The sequence below is a fragment of the Arachis ipaensis genome, chromosome B5 (assembly GCF_059453495.1).
Source record: "Arachis ipaensis isolate K30076 ecotype BB chromosome B5, ASM5945349v1, whole genome shotgun sequence".
NCBI classification, from domain to species: Eukaryota; Viridiplantae; Streptophyta; class Magnoliopsida; order Fabales; family Fabaceae; genus Arachis; species Arachis ipaensis.
This window is the reverse complement of record NC_142440.1, coordinates 146,508,214-146,525,212: the sequence shown is the minus strand read 5'-3', so window position 1 is coordinate 146,525,212 and position 16,999 is coordinate 146,508,214. Positions and strand designations below refer to the sequence as shown.

General features: G+C 33.3%; 2 protein-coding genes across 2 annotated transcripts; one reads left to right on the top strand and one right to left on the bottom strand.

The window, feature by feature from the left end:
• Positions 1-2,084: 2,084 nt before the first annotated feature.
• LOC148566130 (cell number regulator 2-like) lies at positions 2,085-4,972 on the top strand. The gene is made up of 4 exons (XM_088488699.1): positions 2,085-2,273; positions 2,830-2,901; positions 3,730-3,939; positions 4,705-4,972. The coding sequence occupies exons 1-4, from the start codon at positions 2,171-2,173 to the stop codon at positions 4,779-4,781; spliced, it is 462 nt and encodes a 153-aa protein (XP_088344825.1). The 5' UTR covers positions 2,085-2,170; the 3' UTR covers positions 4,782-4,972.
• A 6,863-nt stretch (positions 4,973-11,835) lies between these two features.
• On the bottom strand, positions 11,836-12,420 carry LOC110272141 (uncharacterized). The gene has a single exon (XM_021124002.1). It carries the CDS (start codon positions 12,418-12,420, stop codon positions 11,836-11,838), a length of 585 nt encoding a protein of 194 aa, XP_020979661.1.
• Positions 12,421-16,999: the final 4,579 nt, after the last annotated feature.

The window sequence follows — 16,999 nt, the reverse complement described above, 5'->3', positions numbered from 1 at the left end:
GGCGGCAATCAACATAATAGATTTATTAGGGTTCTTTTAGCACTTTCTTAGATGTTGTGATGTTGAATCTTTCTCAGGGATAGCGCCAAGTGAGATGAGGAGAAGATGCAGTACCTTGTATTTTTATTCTTAACCTCTTAAGTTGGCCTGTTATGCTTAATAGTTAAGCACAATTTACAGTACATGCTATTAAGTTATTAATTATATAAATTTTTTGAATTAATAATCTGGTGTCAAATCCTTGAGATTCTACTCGAATATCCATGACTGAAACATCTTTTGAAGTATTAGATTATAGGCGGATCAGTGGGTAATTTTGTTTAAATATTGAAGGCTTCATATGGAGTATGGTTCTTTTCGAAAGTAAGGATATTATGGGTTATTGCCATATTGAAAAATATAGCAGGCCTACGGTGAAAATCTCTACTTAATAGGAGAAGGTTTTATTGTTGTGGTTGTCTATGGCGAAGATCTCCAGGTTGCCTTTTAAATTTTAATGCCAAAAGTCACGCTCATCGGAATGGAATGAGTTTGGTTATTTATTGGTTGCAACTTGCAAAATACAATCCTCACGACTTATGTGAAAAAAGTGAATCTTTGACCGGTGAAAATGCCATCATGAGATTTATTCATCACATCTTGTTTGTGGTTTATGCTTTTGTTATCTCTCAGTTTCCTGTTTTTTTTAGAAACAAAGGAGAACAATACAATAAGATAGAGCACATAAGAAAGAAAACCAAAAGAAAATAAAATGGACAAAGTTACTTCTATAATTCTTTGGTTACATCAATGTCATTTTACTCATTTATAATCCAATCACTATATAAGTCATCATCTATCTCAAGAATAAGTTTTAAATTCTAAATTATTTTACTATTTTAACATATTTCTCATACTATAAGCGTCATAGCATCATTTATAGGTATCCACTCAAATTTCTCTGGAAGGCCAAAATATATTTAGTCTTTAAAATAGAAGAACGAAGCTTAATCCCTTCAAGAGCCCAGATATACATCATCGGACAAGATTACGACGCAAGAACTTCTATATGAAACTTGTTACACTATGTGCCAATGAAAAATCAAAGTCAAATAATGGCAAAATATATCCTTACTCGTTGGTAACTTCTTAGCAAAAACACAAGTGATAATATAAAAAAAAATACTCACATATTACTATATGACCGGGTCATGCTAATCATTTCCTCAAACTTTCTATATATTTTTATTGCAACGGGTCATTTAATTAATTTGAGTTAATCAGTTAACAATGGAATAAACTTGTCAATCCACCGTATTTGTCATTATATCTTGTGGCACATTCTTAATTGGTTGACAAAGAATTCATTGGTAAGTAATGCTAATATTGTATACAATCTCTCATGCACAACTGTGTATTAAGTTGATGTGACCACGTCCCCATGTTTATATATCTTTCAAATTTGACCATTACAGCTAGAGCTAAGCTAACCATAAAATTTAGTGCTAAAAAAATATGTGCATCCAATGATAATAGATCAGAGTATGGAATTGAATTGTGCTTATTTAATAATTTGGTAGAAGTTAAGGCGAACTGACCTCTAAGCAATTTGGTATACATTTTTTTTTAATGTTTTCTATTTTTAAGATTTATAGAAAAAAATAGTTATAGAAAATAAAAACCAGAATACAAGATCTTATTTTTTTTTGGGTTTTTTTAACTTTTATTTTATTTTTACAGAATTCTGAAAAGTAGAAAATAATAACTCATAAAGATACACTAAGAAATTAGTTACAGCATATGTTTGGTGGACACTTTCATATATACTCAAGCCATGTGAAATAATCAAACTTGCTTGCATGATTTAAGGGAAGGGAAGTAGTGGACTTCTTTTGGTCCAGCCTTGCACTTTGAATAGTGAACAAAAATTTAAATATATATCAATCAAAGACAACTTGTCCTAGCAAAACCAATGACTTGGTAGTTGTTGTTTAATTAGGAATAAAATGAAATTAAAAAAGGAACATATGAAGTCAATGTCAAATTTGTTAACCTGAGCCTTTTCCAAGTGAGATATATATGCTAGAAGTCTAGAACTACATGCATATAGCTGCATACATAAACCTTTTAAAGTTTTAATATCTCCATATATAAACACACATATTCTCTTAGTCTTTGTTGTTTAGCTAAAATGTATAATGGTGAAGGAAAGACAGCACAATCACCATTCAGCTCTGCATCCACCGGAGCATGGACAACAGGGTTATGTGGTTGCTTTGAAGACCCTGGAAATTGTAAGCTAGTAGCTCTTTAATTTTACCAACTCACAATATTGTTACTTGGCACAGTTTTAAGTTAAATTTATTATATTGTATTATTGCATTTATCATCATTTGAAGCCACTTAATTTTAAGCATGATTCATTTGCTTTTGTGAAATGGAGCTAACATATATTAATTATAGAGGATATTAATTGGAAAATAATGTTATTTACACTTAATGCATATGTAGTTATGTACATACACTAATGAAGTTGGAGACAATTTTCAGCATAATTATACTAAGTGTATATCAAAATTAACTATCAATGTAAATTATATATTGAAATACAAAATATACAATAAAAATGTATTAAAATATACATGTATATACATAAATATAACTGATTTTGGTGACTGATTTTTAGTGTGCAAATAATATTTTTATTTTCGATATACTCTCATGAAAGGCTAAATAATCTTCTTGACATTATTTTCAATAATTTAATTTACTTCGGGCTAGCTATATTTTGCTGGATTTTACTAACTATATATTTAATGTTTTTCCCACTCTGTTATGAATATTATGAAGGCTGTATGACCTGCTGCTGTCCATGTGTCACCTTTGGTCAGAATGCTGAAGTTGTAGACAAAGGAAGATCATGTGAGTAAACATATTAACAAAAGTAATGTTTTTAATGATTAATTAGCAAGCAGTTTTGAATTTAATTACACCATCTTCAATTAGCACATGATAGTATGTGACTATACTTGAATTGCTGTGCTACTCTCTTGCAAGCTTTTCATATCAAAGTCAATACTTTTTTTTTACTATTATATTAGATAAGATAAGATGTAATAAATTCATTTTTTTATAGTGGTTTTATATTTTGTGAATGTTTAGATGTTATTAAATTGTAATTTTTTTAATTCTTTAGTATGTTTGAAAAATCTTTTGAAATAAAAGTAAGAAATTAGTAAAAAAAATTCTTTTTTAGATGTGTTTTAATGTAATAAACAAATGAAAAATTAAAAAATCATTTTAGTATGACAATGCTACTGCGACTATCGACTATGGTAGTTATGGTGTTTTAAAAACTGTTGCTAAAATTAAAGTAATATTTTTTTATTGTTAAACAACGCTTTTTAAAAAGTATTGCTTAAAAAAATATTACCAAAATATAAAAAAATATGACTTTAATTTTAACAATACTTACATATTTACTGGCGTAACATAATTATACTAATTACTAGAATCCATTAAAACAAAAATATTATGTGCACACACAAAAAAACCACTAAATCAGTCACTATATATTTATATATAAATATATGTGTTATTTAATTAATTTTTAATATATATCACTTAATTTGTGAGATAAAAAATATTTTTATATTATTATTATACTTAAACTTAAATATATTTAGTAAAATTCGTTTTTTTTTTTTTTTTTTTTTTGCTTTTGGATTAAATTAACCAATTTATTTACAGCTTGTGCATTTGCTGGAATGATCTTCTATCTGCTTTCATACGTGGGATGTGGATGCATATATTCTTACACATACAGAAGCAAGCTAAGAGGACTCTACTCTTTGCCAGAAGAACCATGCATGGACTTTTTTGTTCACTGCTTTTGTGGTTCTTGTGCTATTTGCCAAGAGTATAGAGAACTCAAAAACCGTGGACTTGACCCTTCATTAGGTATATATCAATCAGTATAACTTTTCTTATTTTTATATTTTTACTTTATATCACCTATATATGCTATTTATTAGAATGAGATATAATTCTTGATATATCACCTTAAATTTTTTAAAAAAGAAGTATCATGATATCATAACTTTTATAATTTAAAAGTTTAGAATTTGATTTTTAATAATTTAAAAAAAAATTAGTATAATACAAATAAAAAATATATATAATTTTTTTTTTGCAAATTCCAAAAATAAGCTCTTGCATTAAAGACGTACTAAAGTAAGATTTAACTATTTATGTGTCTATTTTTATTTGCTTAAATTTTAGAAAAAATAGTATCATAACCCTATTTAAACATTGTAAAATTGTCTAATAGATTTGGATTGCACTAACTAAATGTATGGATTGAAAGCTTTAATTAGTTCAATATGAAGTTGTTGTCAAATAACTTTGAAGCGTTGAGAGAACATTTCTCATTATCATTTGATCATTATATTATATAGTTTGGTATATTATACTTTATAAAGATACACATGAATATTGGTCTAATATTTTTTATGGGGAATGCTAGGGGATAATGACTTTGTTGAACAATATGAACAACCACCAATCAAATAAAAATACACTATACCTCCAAATTAATCCTCTAAATTTAATATTAAAATAACCATCCGTACACTAGTAAAATAAACATTCGATATATCTATTGTTTACATTATTTAATATTTTGATTGTTTACCTGTACTTTTCTTTTTTGTATATACTGCATAGGTTGGACAGCCAATGAGGAAAGAATGAACAGAGGCAACCAAGTGGCTCCACATGTTCATCCCGCCATGACTCGTTAAATGGAATTGTTTGTGGTCTTGGATTCCCTCTATTTTAGAACATCTTACTTACTTGTGTTTAATTGTTTGTTTACTATGTTGGATTTATTTTTATTTAGTTTCGTTGCTTTGTATTATTGTTTTCCCTTTAGAAAAATTCAATAACAAGGCGGATTTATTTTTATTTAATTTCGTTGATTTGTATTTCCGTTCTTATTATATAATGTTTATCTGTAATTTTAATCGATGAATATGAACAAAATAAATGTAATTTTTCCTTTTTTTTTATCTAAATATAAGATATTAATAGTTTTATTAGTAGGAGACCATCTTTATTTTTTGAATTAGTTTTTGAACTAAAACATGGCTATTTAATTTTTTAAAAATTCAACAATAAAGTGTAGAAGAATTTATACACATAAAATGAAATATAACACATTGACACATAATAAATTAATACTTAAAAACAATTTTTTTAATTTTTAATTAACCCAAATTATATTCAAAGTATAACTCAAGTTGGTCTTTTTTATTTTTGTTTACATCGAGATATCCATCAAACGGAAGTCTAATGGGTACTGCAAAGACACAAAATAAAACAAACAAACTCCATTTTTATTTTTTAATAAATATCGAACTCGAAAAAAATGATTAAAAATATACAGATCCTCATCCATGTGACTTGCGTTGGTCTCAAATTAGCCCTTTTGTTCAACTCCTTCATCGAAGATGGATCCATCTTCACTAAACGGCCCATATTCTATTTGTTGAACCCCCTTGAAATTTTGGTTGCCAGAATAACAACTCTAATATGACATCTGGGGAAAGAGCATTTCGTGTTCACCTGATGCTATACGAATTAGGTACACGTAACATAAGTTCATAATATATAAGGAGATAGAAAAAGGTAAAAGGAAAAATAAAGAATGAGTAATTAAAACTGGCACTTTAGTCATTTTTATCATTCATGATTTAACTATGACATTACAACTTTCCGTATCACTCAAATTGGGGTAGTTGAAAACATGCATTCCTCCATTGCTAACTCTTCCTAGCATGGATTCACGATGTTCCTGTGTCATGTTCATCCTCCTCAAACTTGAACATGAAAATAGTATGTTCATCACCATTTTTGTCCTTGTTGAAGAGTCTACTGTACACTATTCATGATATATGAACCGGAATGCCGTCGATTTCAGCTCTTTATTGTCCCTAAACTTCCACTACTTCAAGCACTTTATCTGTAGCATCCGGTTTCCATTAACGGAGAAAGAGAGCTTGGAGGAGGCAAAGTTGTTATTTCTGGAGGAGTCGTAGTCGATTTGAATATGGTGGGTGATACGAACATATAATATACCAATTAGGAAATAATTAGCTATTAGAGAGTCATAAGTATTCGTAAATATTAGTGATGAGAAAAGGGGCCTGCTACACATGCAAGTAAAAAGACCGTACAAGTTTTACAAGTTATCAGCCCAAACTTCATTAACACGCGCATTAACTCATTTTGAATGGAGCGTAACTACACGCGCCCCACTCAAACGGTTCCTCTTCGTCTTCTTCTTCTTCTTCTCTTCTTCTTCGTCTTCGTCTTCTTCCTCTTCCTCTTCCTCTTCCTCTTCCTCTTCGTTTTTTTTTTTCGATTTTCATGGTTTCTGAAATTCTTCTTCTTCTTCTTGCTGCACGTTCTTCTTCCTCTTACTCTTCTTCTTCTCCTTTTCTTTCGTTTCTGCACGTTCTTCTTCTTCTTCTTCATTTACGTCTTTTCTCTCTGTTTTCTCTTTTTTTTTTCGATTTTTCATGGTAAAATCGTTTTTGAAGAAGAAGAAGCAGCAGAAGATGAGGAGGAGAAAGAGAAAGAGTTCTGAATTTTCTTAAATCCTTTGGGTGTATTTTCTTAAATCCTTTGGGTGTATTCCTATAATCGTTTGGGTGAATTCTTGTAACCGTTTGAGTGTATTTTCTGTAATCCTTTGGGTGTATTTCTGTAATCATTTGGGTATATTTGAGTGATATCTAACTGATATCTATGGGTGTATCTGACTCATATCTATGGGTGTATCTTACTGATATCTATGGGTGTATTTTTCATTTCAGAAAAAATAGCAAGTATTACAGAAATACACCCAAACGATTACATAAAATACACCCAAGAGATTACAGAAATACACCCAAACGATTACATAAAATACACCCAAGAGATTACAGAAATACACCCAAACGGTTACAGAAATTCACCCAAACGATTATAGAAATACACCCAAAAGATTACAGAAAATACACCCAAAATCATGCATAATTCAGAACTCTTTCTCTTTCTCCTCCTCATCTTCTGCTACTTCTTCTTCAAAAACGATTTCAGAGCTTGATGTCAAAAAACAATAGAAATCAATAATAACGAAAAAAGAAGAAGAAGAAGAAGGTGCAGCAAGAAGAAGAAAAAAGAAAGAAGAAGAACGTGCAGAAGAAGAAGAAGAAAAAAAAGAAAAGAAAGTGTAATGAAGAAGAAGAGGAAGAGGAAGAGGAAGAAGAAGAAGAAGAGGAAGAGGAAGAAGAACGTACAGCAAGAAGAAGAAGGTGCAATGAAAACGTGCCATAACAGTATGTGGAGGAACTAACGTCAACGACGAAGAACAAACCAGTGAGAAAGGGGGAGAAAAGAACGATCGAAAAAGAAGGAGAAGAAGAAGGGATGTAGCGCGTGTAAAGAATGTAGCACTTACAGCGAATTTTGGGGATTAGAGTTTAATTGACTTGTAATACTTACAAGCCCTAATTGCTTGTACGCAGAGCTCTCATTTAGAGTTTCATCCTCAATTCAAAGGAGAAAATTACTGTATTATTTCTTTATCTCAATACTCATACTTATATATTTTTCATTTTCATTTTTTCAATTTAGTTCATATGACTACTTTATTGGTATACTTGATTGTTTACAACTTATAAATTTTAATTCTAACATTGGTACTTTCATTGAGAGTTGAACTCAAGTTGTTGAAAATATCCTTCCTATATTCAATGGAATCAATGGCTTCGAATGGCCCATCTTAGCCGAACGATTTGGGATGTTCGTGCCAGAAGTCAAAGGTTGTTAGAAGTTTCGAGTGTTTTGAAAACATTTGATCTTACTTTTCTCATCAATTCCAACCTGTGCCCACTTTTGGCAGAAATTTGCTGAAACGGAGTAGAAGACTAGGAGATTAAGTGGGAAGAGATTAAAACCAGACTACTGCTATCAACAGAGCAAAAAATCACAACAACGGATCACAATAAGTCCCAGAGTATGAAATTGATGAAGGAGATGTAAAATTAAAAGAAAACTTAGATATGCATTTGGAGCATTCAGATATGGAAGTAACGGATCCGACTGAGAGTGAAGATGTAGCAACGGTACATCTGCGAGTCACAGTGGCATACAACGCACGACCAACAATGTGTTGGAAAATAAAAGAACAAGACACACACTCACGAAAAATATAAAATGAAGAGGAATGTATTGAATGTATTTGTGTGTTGTTATTTTAAAATGATTATTACATATGTATTTATACTTTTCTTTGACATCTAAATTTAATACATCCTAATAAATAAATGGTTTAAATTAAAACTAAATATAGACAATTTATTCAAATTGTGGTTTCTATTCATTCTTGAATTCTAACCATCAAGTTTATTTTTAACATCCTCTTTTAAACTTGATAATTTTCTGACTCCAATCATAATCCTTAACTTTTGAAAAGCATCATATTTCAGAGGTTTTGTGAAAATATCAGCAACTTGATCAAGTGATTTCACATACTCAACCTCCACATGCATGTTCTCAATACATTGTCGAATGAAATGATACTTTTTTTCTATGTGCTTGCTTCTGTCGTGAAACATTGGATTCTTTGTTAGGACAATCGCTGACTTATTGTCTATCATGACCTTGGTGGATTCAGCTTGCTCAAACTGAAGTTCCTTCAGTAGTATCTTTAGCCAAATTGCATGACATGCACATGCAGTGGCAGCAACATATTCAGCTTCACAAGTTGAAAGAGTGACTATAGGTTGTTTCTTTGAACACCAAAAAATTGCATTATTTCCTAAAAAGAAAACAAAGCCGGTAGTACACTTCCTGTCGTCAATATCCCCAGCATAATCACTATCACAATATCCCATTAATTTGAATTCATCTAAAACTGAATAAAACATGCCATACTCAAGAGTGCCTCTAAGATAGCGAAGAATTCTCTTGGCTGCCTTCATATGGGTTTCTGCTGGATTTTCCATGTAACGACTAACTAACCCAACTGAAAATAAAATGTTAGGTTTGGTACAGGTCAAATACCTTAAACTCCCAACGAGACTTCTGAATAATGTTTGATCAACTTTTCTTACTCCTTCTTCCTCTTTGGAAAGTTTGACTCCACACTCCATAGGTGTATTGGTAGGATTGCAGTCTAGCATGTTGAGTTTCTTCAATAGCTCTCTTGCATAAACCTCTTGTGAGATGAAAATTCCATCCTCCATTTGTTTCACTTCAATTCCCAGATAATAAGACATTAGTCCCATATCACTCATCTCAAATTCTTGAGCCATTACTTTCTTAAATTCTTCAAACATTATTTGATTGTTTCTTGTGAATATAAGATCATCCACATAGACACAAATAAATAACAAATTTTCTTTTTCCTCTTTCACATAGAGTGCATATTCATGAATGCACCTAGTGAAACCATTATCTTAAAAATACGTATCAAGACGATCATTCTAAGCTCTTGGAGCTTACTTCAGTCCATATAAGGCCTTTTTAAGCCTTAACACCTTATCTTCATAACCCTTAATAACAAAACCCAAAGGTTGTTCAATATAAACTTCTTCCAGAAGATTACCGTTTAGAAAAGCAGACTTCACATTCATTTGGTGGATTTTCCAGTTGTTCTGTGCTGCAAGTGACAACAATAGCCTTATCGTCTCCAAGCGAGAAACTGGAGCAAACACTTCATCATAATCTATTCCTTGCTTTTGTTTATACCCTTTTGCAACGAGTCTTGTCTTATACCTTTCTACATCACCTTTAGAGTTTTTCTTAACTCTATAAACCCATTTGACTCCAATAGCCTGATGACCACTTGGAAGTGATGTAAGTTTCCAAGTGTTGTTCTTCTCAATTGCTTGAATTTCTTCCTCCATAACTTGTATCTATTTCTCATCTTTGACAGCTTCTTTAAAACTTAAAGGCTCATCATTGGAGAGTGAACACAATAAATTTTCATCCTCTAGTATTTCTGTTTGCTTATAGAGATCAGGGAGATTTCGATATCTGTGAGGGTCTTCGCTTGAAATGGAGGATGGAGATGACGATGATGATGCTAGTGGGGTTAATGCTGGTGTTGAAGGATCGATTTCACCTTGCACTTCTTGCATCGGGGCTTCTTTTTCCTCAAAGTAAGACAGAAAATCATAAGTGACTTCATTTTGTGTACTCCAGTCCCAGTTTGCATTTTCTTCAAACTCAACATCTCTGCTTATTATTACTTTATTATTAATGGGATTGAAGAATTAGTAGCCTTTAGTATTCTTCTCATAACCAATAAATACAAGCTATTGGCTCCTATCATCAAGCTTCGATCTTTCTTGCTCAAAAATTTGGACATATGCAATAGATCCAAATACCCTTAAATGTGATACATTAGGCTTCAAACCACTCCATGCTTCTTGAGGTGTTATATTTCTCAAACTCTTGGTAGGTGAGCGGTTTGAGAGATAAACCGCACATGCAACTGCTTCTCCCCATAACTCTTTTGGTAATGACTTACTTTTTAACATCGTTCTTGCCATATTTAGAATTGTCTTATTCTTTCTTTCAGCAACTCCATTTTGTTGAGGCGATCTAGGAATAGTTAGGGGACGTCGAATACCATGATTTTCACAAAACATCTTGAATTCATTTGAAGTGAATTCTCCACCTCTGTCAGTTCTGAGAGCTTTTATCTCATAGCCACCTTCTTTTTCAACGAGGGCTTTAAACTTCTTGAATGCTTCAAATGCTTCGCTCTTTTGCTTCAAGAAATAAACCCATGTTTTTCTTGAATAATCATCAATGAAAAGCAAAAAATAAGCGCTCTTACCAAGTGACAAAGGCTTGATAGGTCCACAAACATCTGCGTGGATAAGCTGAAGTGGCTTGGTAGCTCTTGATTTGGACTGGTTTGGAAAACTCTTTCTTGAATGTTTTTCAAGTAAGCAAGCTTCACATAACTGATGAGGATGATCAATTGTTGGAATTTCTTTTACCTACCATCTTCTTTGTTCCTAATTCTTTGAGCCCATCAAAATTTAAATGTCCATATCTCATATGCCAAATCCATGGTGGATCTTCAATACATGACTTCAAACATATAGCTCCACCGCTTCTCATGTTTAACAAGAACATACGATTTCTTGTCATAGAAACCTTAGCAATAAGATTTTCATTTTTATCTCTAAGCCAAAGATAGCGATCTTCCATGACTATCTTACAACCATTCTCCATAAGTTGTCCAATACTCAAGATATTATTCTTCATCTTTGGAATGTAATAAACATTGGAAAGAACCTTATGACTTCCATTCTTCAGCTCGAATAGAATCGTCCCTTTGCCATCGATCTCTACTTTTGATTCATCACCAAAACGCATGTGTCCTTTTACGTTGGTGTCGAGTGCTACAAATTTACTCCTATCACCTGTCATATGGTTGCTAGCTCCATTGTCAAGATACCATGTACTATCTTCAGAATTTTGATCTTCCTTGAGCGTAAGGAATAATGTTGGTTCTTCAATATCTTCACTGTGCACAACAAGTTTATTTTTTTCTTCTTTGGATGTCTGACACTCCCAAGAATAATGTCCATTCTTTCCACATGAATAGCATTCAATGTGTGTTTTGTCAACTGTTCTTCCTCTTCCATGACCTCGAACAAAATTTTGATTTCTTTTCTCTTGATAATAATTTTTCTCATCTCTTCCTCTTCCGTAACCATGTCCTCGTCCTCTTCCACGGCCTCGACCTCGTCCTTGTCTACCACTTTCGTTGGTTTCTCCTCTACCATTCTACGAAAGTTTTGCCTGCAAGACATGCTCCACACGTTCTTGCTTGCCTTTATCCATTCTTTCTTCATGGGCCTGTAAGGAACTATTCAACTGATCAATGGACATCGTATCCAAATCTTTGGACTCCTCAATGGCTACCACCATATGGTAAAATTTTGAGTTGAGAGAACGAAGGATTTTCTCAACAACACGAACATTTTCTAATTTTTCTCCAATCCTTTTCATTTGGTGCATTACTGTCAAAACTTTGGTGAAATAATCCAAAATGGATTCAGTCTCCTTCATCATTAGAGACTCAAACTCAGCCCTTAGAGTTTGAAGACGAACCTTCTTCACCTTTTCAACTCCTATGACGGAATTTTCAAGAGTATCCCAAACTTTCTTTGCATTGGTTATATCAGCAATCTTCTCAAACATATCATCATCCAAGCTTTGATGAATGATAGTAAGTGCACATTGATCTTTCTTTCTTTTATTTTCTAATTCTTCTTTCTGAGCTTCTGTTAGCTTGTCCACATTCTCTGGTTCTACGTACCCTTTCTCAACCATCTTCCACACTCCTTGAGCACCGAAAATTACTTTCATTTGGGCTGCCCAATTGTCATAGTTGAGCTTAGATAATTGTGGGTATTGAAAAAATAAAGTAGTTCCTTTTGACGAAGACATTTTACAAGTGACTCTGATACCACTTTGTTGGAAAATAAAAAAACAAGGCACACACACTCACGAAGAATATAAAATGAAGAGGAATGTATTAAATGTATTTGTGTGTTGTTATTTTGAAATGATTATTACATATATATTTATATCTTTCTTTGACATCTAAATTTAATACATCCTAATAATAAATGGTTTAAATTAAAACTAAGAGGCCTGCTACATATACAAGTCTTTTTGGCTTACAAGTCTTACAAGTTAGCACAAGTCCAACAAAAAACACGCATTACACTCCCACATTCAAGAGTAAATAAACGCACGTTATTTAACCACTTCCTGTTTCTAAAGCGCGCTACTCACCATGCATTATAAACAACTCTTCTTCTTCTTCCTCCATGAAAACGAGTTTCTTGCCAAATTTGAAGATAATGGAACTTTAGAAATACACCCAAACGATTACAGAAATACACTCAAACGGTTACAGAAATACACCTAAACGATTATAGAAATACACTCAAAGGATTACAGAAATACACCCAAAAGATTACAAAAACTACACCCAAAGAATTTAAGAAATACACCCAAAATTCGTTGAAGTACACCTTATGCATAATTCAGAACTCTTTCTCTTTCTCCTCCTCATCTTCTGCTGCTTTTTCTTCTTCAAAAATGATTTCAGAGCTTGATGTCAAAAAACAATAGAAATTGAGAATAACGAAGAAAGAAAACAGAGAGAAAAGTACGTAAATGAAGAAGGAGAAAGAGAATGCAAGAAACGAAAGAAAAGAAGAAGAAGAAGAGGAAGAAGAACGTGCAGCAAGAAGAAGAAGAAGAAGAAGAAGAAGAAGAAGAAGAAGAAGAAGAAGAAGAAGAAGAAGAAGAAGAAGAAGAAGAAGAAGGTGTAGTGAAAACGTGCAGTAACGGTTGAAGAAGGAGAAAGAGAAGGCAAGAAACGAAAGAAAAGAAGAAGGAGAAGAGGAAGAGGAAGAAGAACGTGCAACAACAAGAAGAAGAAGGTGCAGTGAAAACGTGCAGTAATGGTTGAAGAAGGAGAAATAGAAAGCAAGAAACGAAAGAAAAGAAGAAGAAGAAGAAGAGTTAGAGGAAGAAGAACGTGCGCAAGAAGAAGAAGAAGGTGCACTTGTAAAGACTTGTATAAAAAAACGCTTGTATGTGGAGAATTTCTCTAAAACTAAATATAGACAATTTATTCAAACTGTTGTTTCTATTCATTCTTGAATTCTAACCATCAAATTTATTTTTAACACAATGGTGCCGCGGTTGGCGCCGTCACGAAGGAGGAAGGAGACGATACTGTAAAGGAAGGCGGCGGCTAGGTCCAGAGTGGCAACGAGGACAGCATCGCGAGTGGTTCTGCGAGTGTGCTTAGCGGTGGCATTGTCGTAATGCGAGAAGGAGAACTGCGAGTGACAAACAGTCATGTGGTGGCAGCACTGAGTTCCAACGGAGATCTTCGCCGAGGTTGGCTCCGCCGTGCTTCTCCAATAGTGGCTAAACCACCGGCACTTATGGCGGCGACATTTCCATGGAATTGGGACCGTGAGATCACAACCACCAGGATACCACCACTCAACCAACACACCGAGGACAGGGCGGTGACCGTAGCAAAGGTGATGATTCTGAACTCTACGAAGATCATGATTGGCTACACGAAGGAAGGTCCACCGGCAGAGGCGCATGACCCGCCAATGTCACCGAGTGTGAATCCGGATGAGGTAAGGGTAGAAGTGTGCGATATGAAAGAAGCAGCGTCACTGTCAACAACAATTATTGAATTGAATCTGTAAGAGAGGAAGAAGTCGGTGTCGACATCATCCAAATTGGGTGGCACGTGAAATCGGATTGTGTCAAAAACAGGGAGGAGAAGTCGATCGTACCCCAATTGGTAGCGGTGGCAAGATGAAGGATCAAGGGGAAAGAGGCATACGGGCGGGGTAGTTTCTATCTCTGTAGAAAATGACGAGTTGGTTGGGCAAATGATTTCTGAGGCAATTGACAAAGTGAGACCAGAATATGTCTTATCCAATGAGTCTTTATCATCATTTGAGACTACCTTTTAAGTTGAAGAAAGAATGGAGATCGACAGAGGACATACCTCCTTTCAAGTTGTTACAAACCCTGAAAAGTCGATTATTGAATTCGAGAATAAAAGTCTTGATTACAAATCAGAAGAGTTCGACAATTAAAGATATAATTCTTCTATTGGAAAAAATAGCTTAAATGAGAGCTCCTTTATTTGTAATTGCTGAGGAAGTCATTGGTGAGGCTTTGGCTACCCTTGTTGTGAGTAAGTTGCAGGGTATTTTTCATGTTGCTGCCATCAAAACTCTTGGGTTTGGTGAGCATAGAAAGCCCCTACTTCAAGACCTTGCTATATTGGCGAGTGATGAGTTCCAAGTAATTGATTTGGGATTATTTGTTGAGAACATCTCAGTTGAACAATTTGGTATTGCTCGCAGAGTAACCATCTCCAAGAATTCCACAACTAGTATTGCTGATACTGCATCAAAAAATGAGTTACGAGCTAGGATTGCACAACATGAACTTCAGTGGGAAGATGAGAGCCACAATAAAGCTATTGATCCTCCATTTGACTATATTATTGGCACGGATGCTCCCTATGTTGAGTATCTATTGGAACCTCTATACAAACAATACTTGCTTTATATGAATCCAGGACTACAACTTTATTCAATGATCGTGATAATTTTAGAGTGGACAATGATCAGTTTATGGCAAGAAGCAAGAATTTATTTGATGGGACAACAAGAGGCTCAATTACTATGAAACAATTTCCACAGTTACATTTCAAGCAATGAGATCTTGGAAGATTATGTTTTGTAGACTATGGAATATCACTAGAAGTCACATATAATTTTAGGAGATCTATTTGATTGTTATTTTAATTTAAGTTGCAATGCCTTTTTCTGAAAATACCAACTTTGAGAACAAGATTGTTTTGAGGGGTGGATAGTTGATACGAACATATAATATACCAATTAGAAAATAATTAGCTATTAGGGATTCATAAGTATTAGTAAATACTAGTGATGAGAAAAATAGTATATATAGAGATATGCACTACACTATTGTGCAGAGAAATTTGGTTAGCTTAACTCTCGTTTGGAGTTTCACCCTCGACTCGAAGGAGGAATTACTGTATTTCTTCTTCATCTCAATATTCATACACATATTTTCTATTTTCATTTTTTCAATTCACATCTCATATGACTACTTTATTAGCATATTTTATTATTTACAATTCGTAAATTTTAATTCTAACAGTGGGTCTTGTAGTCGAAGATAGCGGTGGTGAAATAAAGGAGGTCGGCGAAAATGTGTTCTTTCTTGAGGAAAAAAGTTGGGGGAGGGAGGAGAGGAGGCGTTGTTAGTATGGATAGGAAGAGGAAGAGAGGGATGAAGAAGAAGAGGAAAAAAGAGAGGTATATAACGAGAGAGGAGAGAAAAAGAAAGAGGAAGAAAAAGAGTGAAGATTCTTTAAAAAATGAGAATTTAGGTGGGATTTTTATTTTTACTTCTAAATTTAAAAAAGAAGACCAAAAAAGGAATTCGGTGATACAATTAGATGAAAGGCAATTTGAGTCATATTTTAAAATTTTAGAATACAATTTGGATCAATTAAAAATTAAGAGGCCAAATTAAATTGGGGTCAAATTTAACTTGAGTTTTTATAATAATTTCTGTTATTCTGCTTTTGTTTTAGTCAAGTAAAATCTGATATTTTTGTAATGAAATTCATCCCATATTCTCTCTTTCCTTCTCTCAATCTTCTCTTTCAATTCCTTTCTCGGCACATCTTCAAACCTATGTGCTATTATTTAATCGCCATTCTCATGTTTATCAACATTAGTGCAAAGGGTTAAGTACTGAAATCGTCCCTAAGGTCTGAGGTGAAAATCAAAATCGTCCCCGACCTTTTTTTATTATTAAAATCATCCTCAAAGTTACAAAACGTTATAAAATCGTCTTTTTCTACTTTAATTTTATTTTTTTACCATATTACCCTTCATTATTAATAAAAATAATTAAAATTAAAAAAATATTAAAAAATTAAAACAAACCCCCCCACCCCACCCGTAACTCTCCCATCCCACTCCCTCACTCACCCTCCCGTAACTCCCTCACCGCCACTCCCTCACCCTCCCCTCTTCCCCTTCCTCTTCTCACTTTTTCCCAATCTCCTTCCTCTTCTCACTCTTCCTTTCTTCACCACCATCACCACTGCCACCATAGTCATTCATTACTCATAACAAAACAAAACAAATTAACAGCAACATTTACAAAACAAAATAAATCAACAGCAAAATAATTCAATAAACAATTTTAATAATCACAACAATTTGAATAAACAATAATTCAATAATCATCAATTACAATTTCAGTTTTCAGATCCAAAAACAGCAAAACAACATAAACAGATGACCACAGAAATTCAAGCAGAAGCAGGGCAAAAGCAGAAGAAGAA

What these genes read in the sequence shown, in the direction of transcription:
- LOC148566130 (XM_088488699.1), top strand. Translation starts at nt 2,171, where the DNA reads ATGTATAATGGTGAAGGAAAGACAGCACAATCACCATTCAGCTCTGCA. An exon ending in CTTTGAAGACCCTGGAAATT is followed by an intron (nt 2,274 to 2,829) that starts GTAAGCTAGTAG and finishes AATATTATGAAG; the next exon opens with GCTGTATGACCTGCTGCTGT. An exon ending in TGTAGACAAAGGAAGATCAT is followed by an intron (nt 2,902 to 3,729) that starts GTGAGTAAACAT and finishes ATTTATTTACAG; the next exon opens with CTTGTGCATTTGCTGGAATG.
- LOC110272141 (XM_021124002.1), bottom strand. Translation starts at nt 12,420, where the DNA reads ATGAAAGTAATTTTCGGTGCTCAAGGAGTGTGGAAGATGGTTGAGAAA.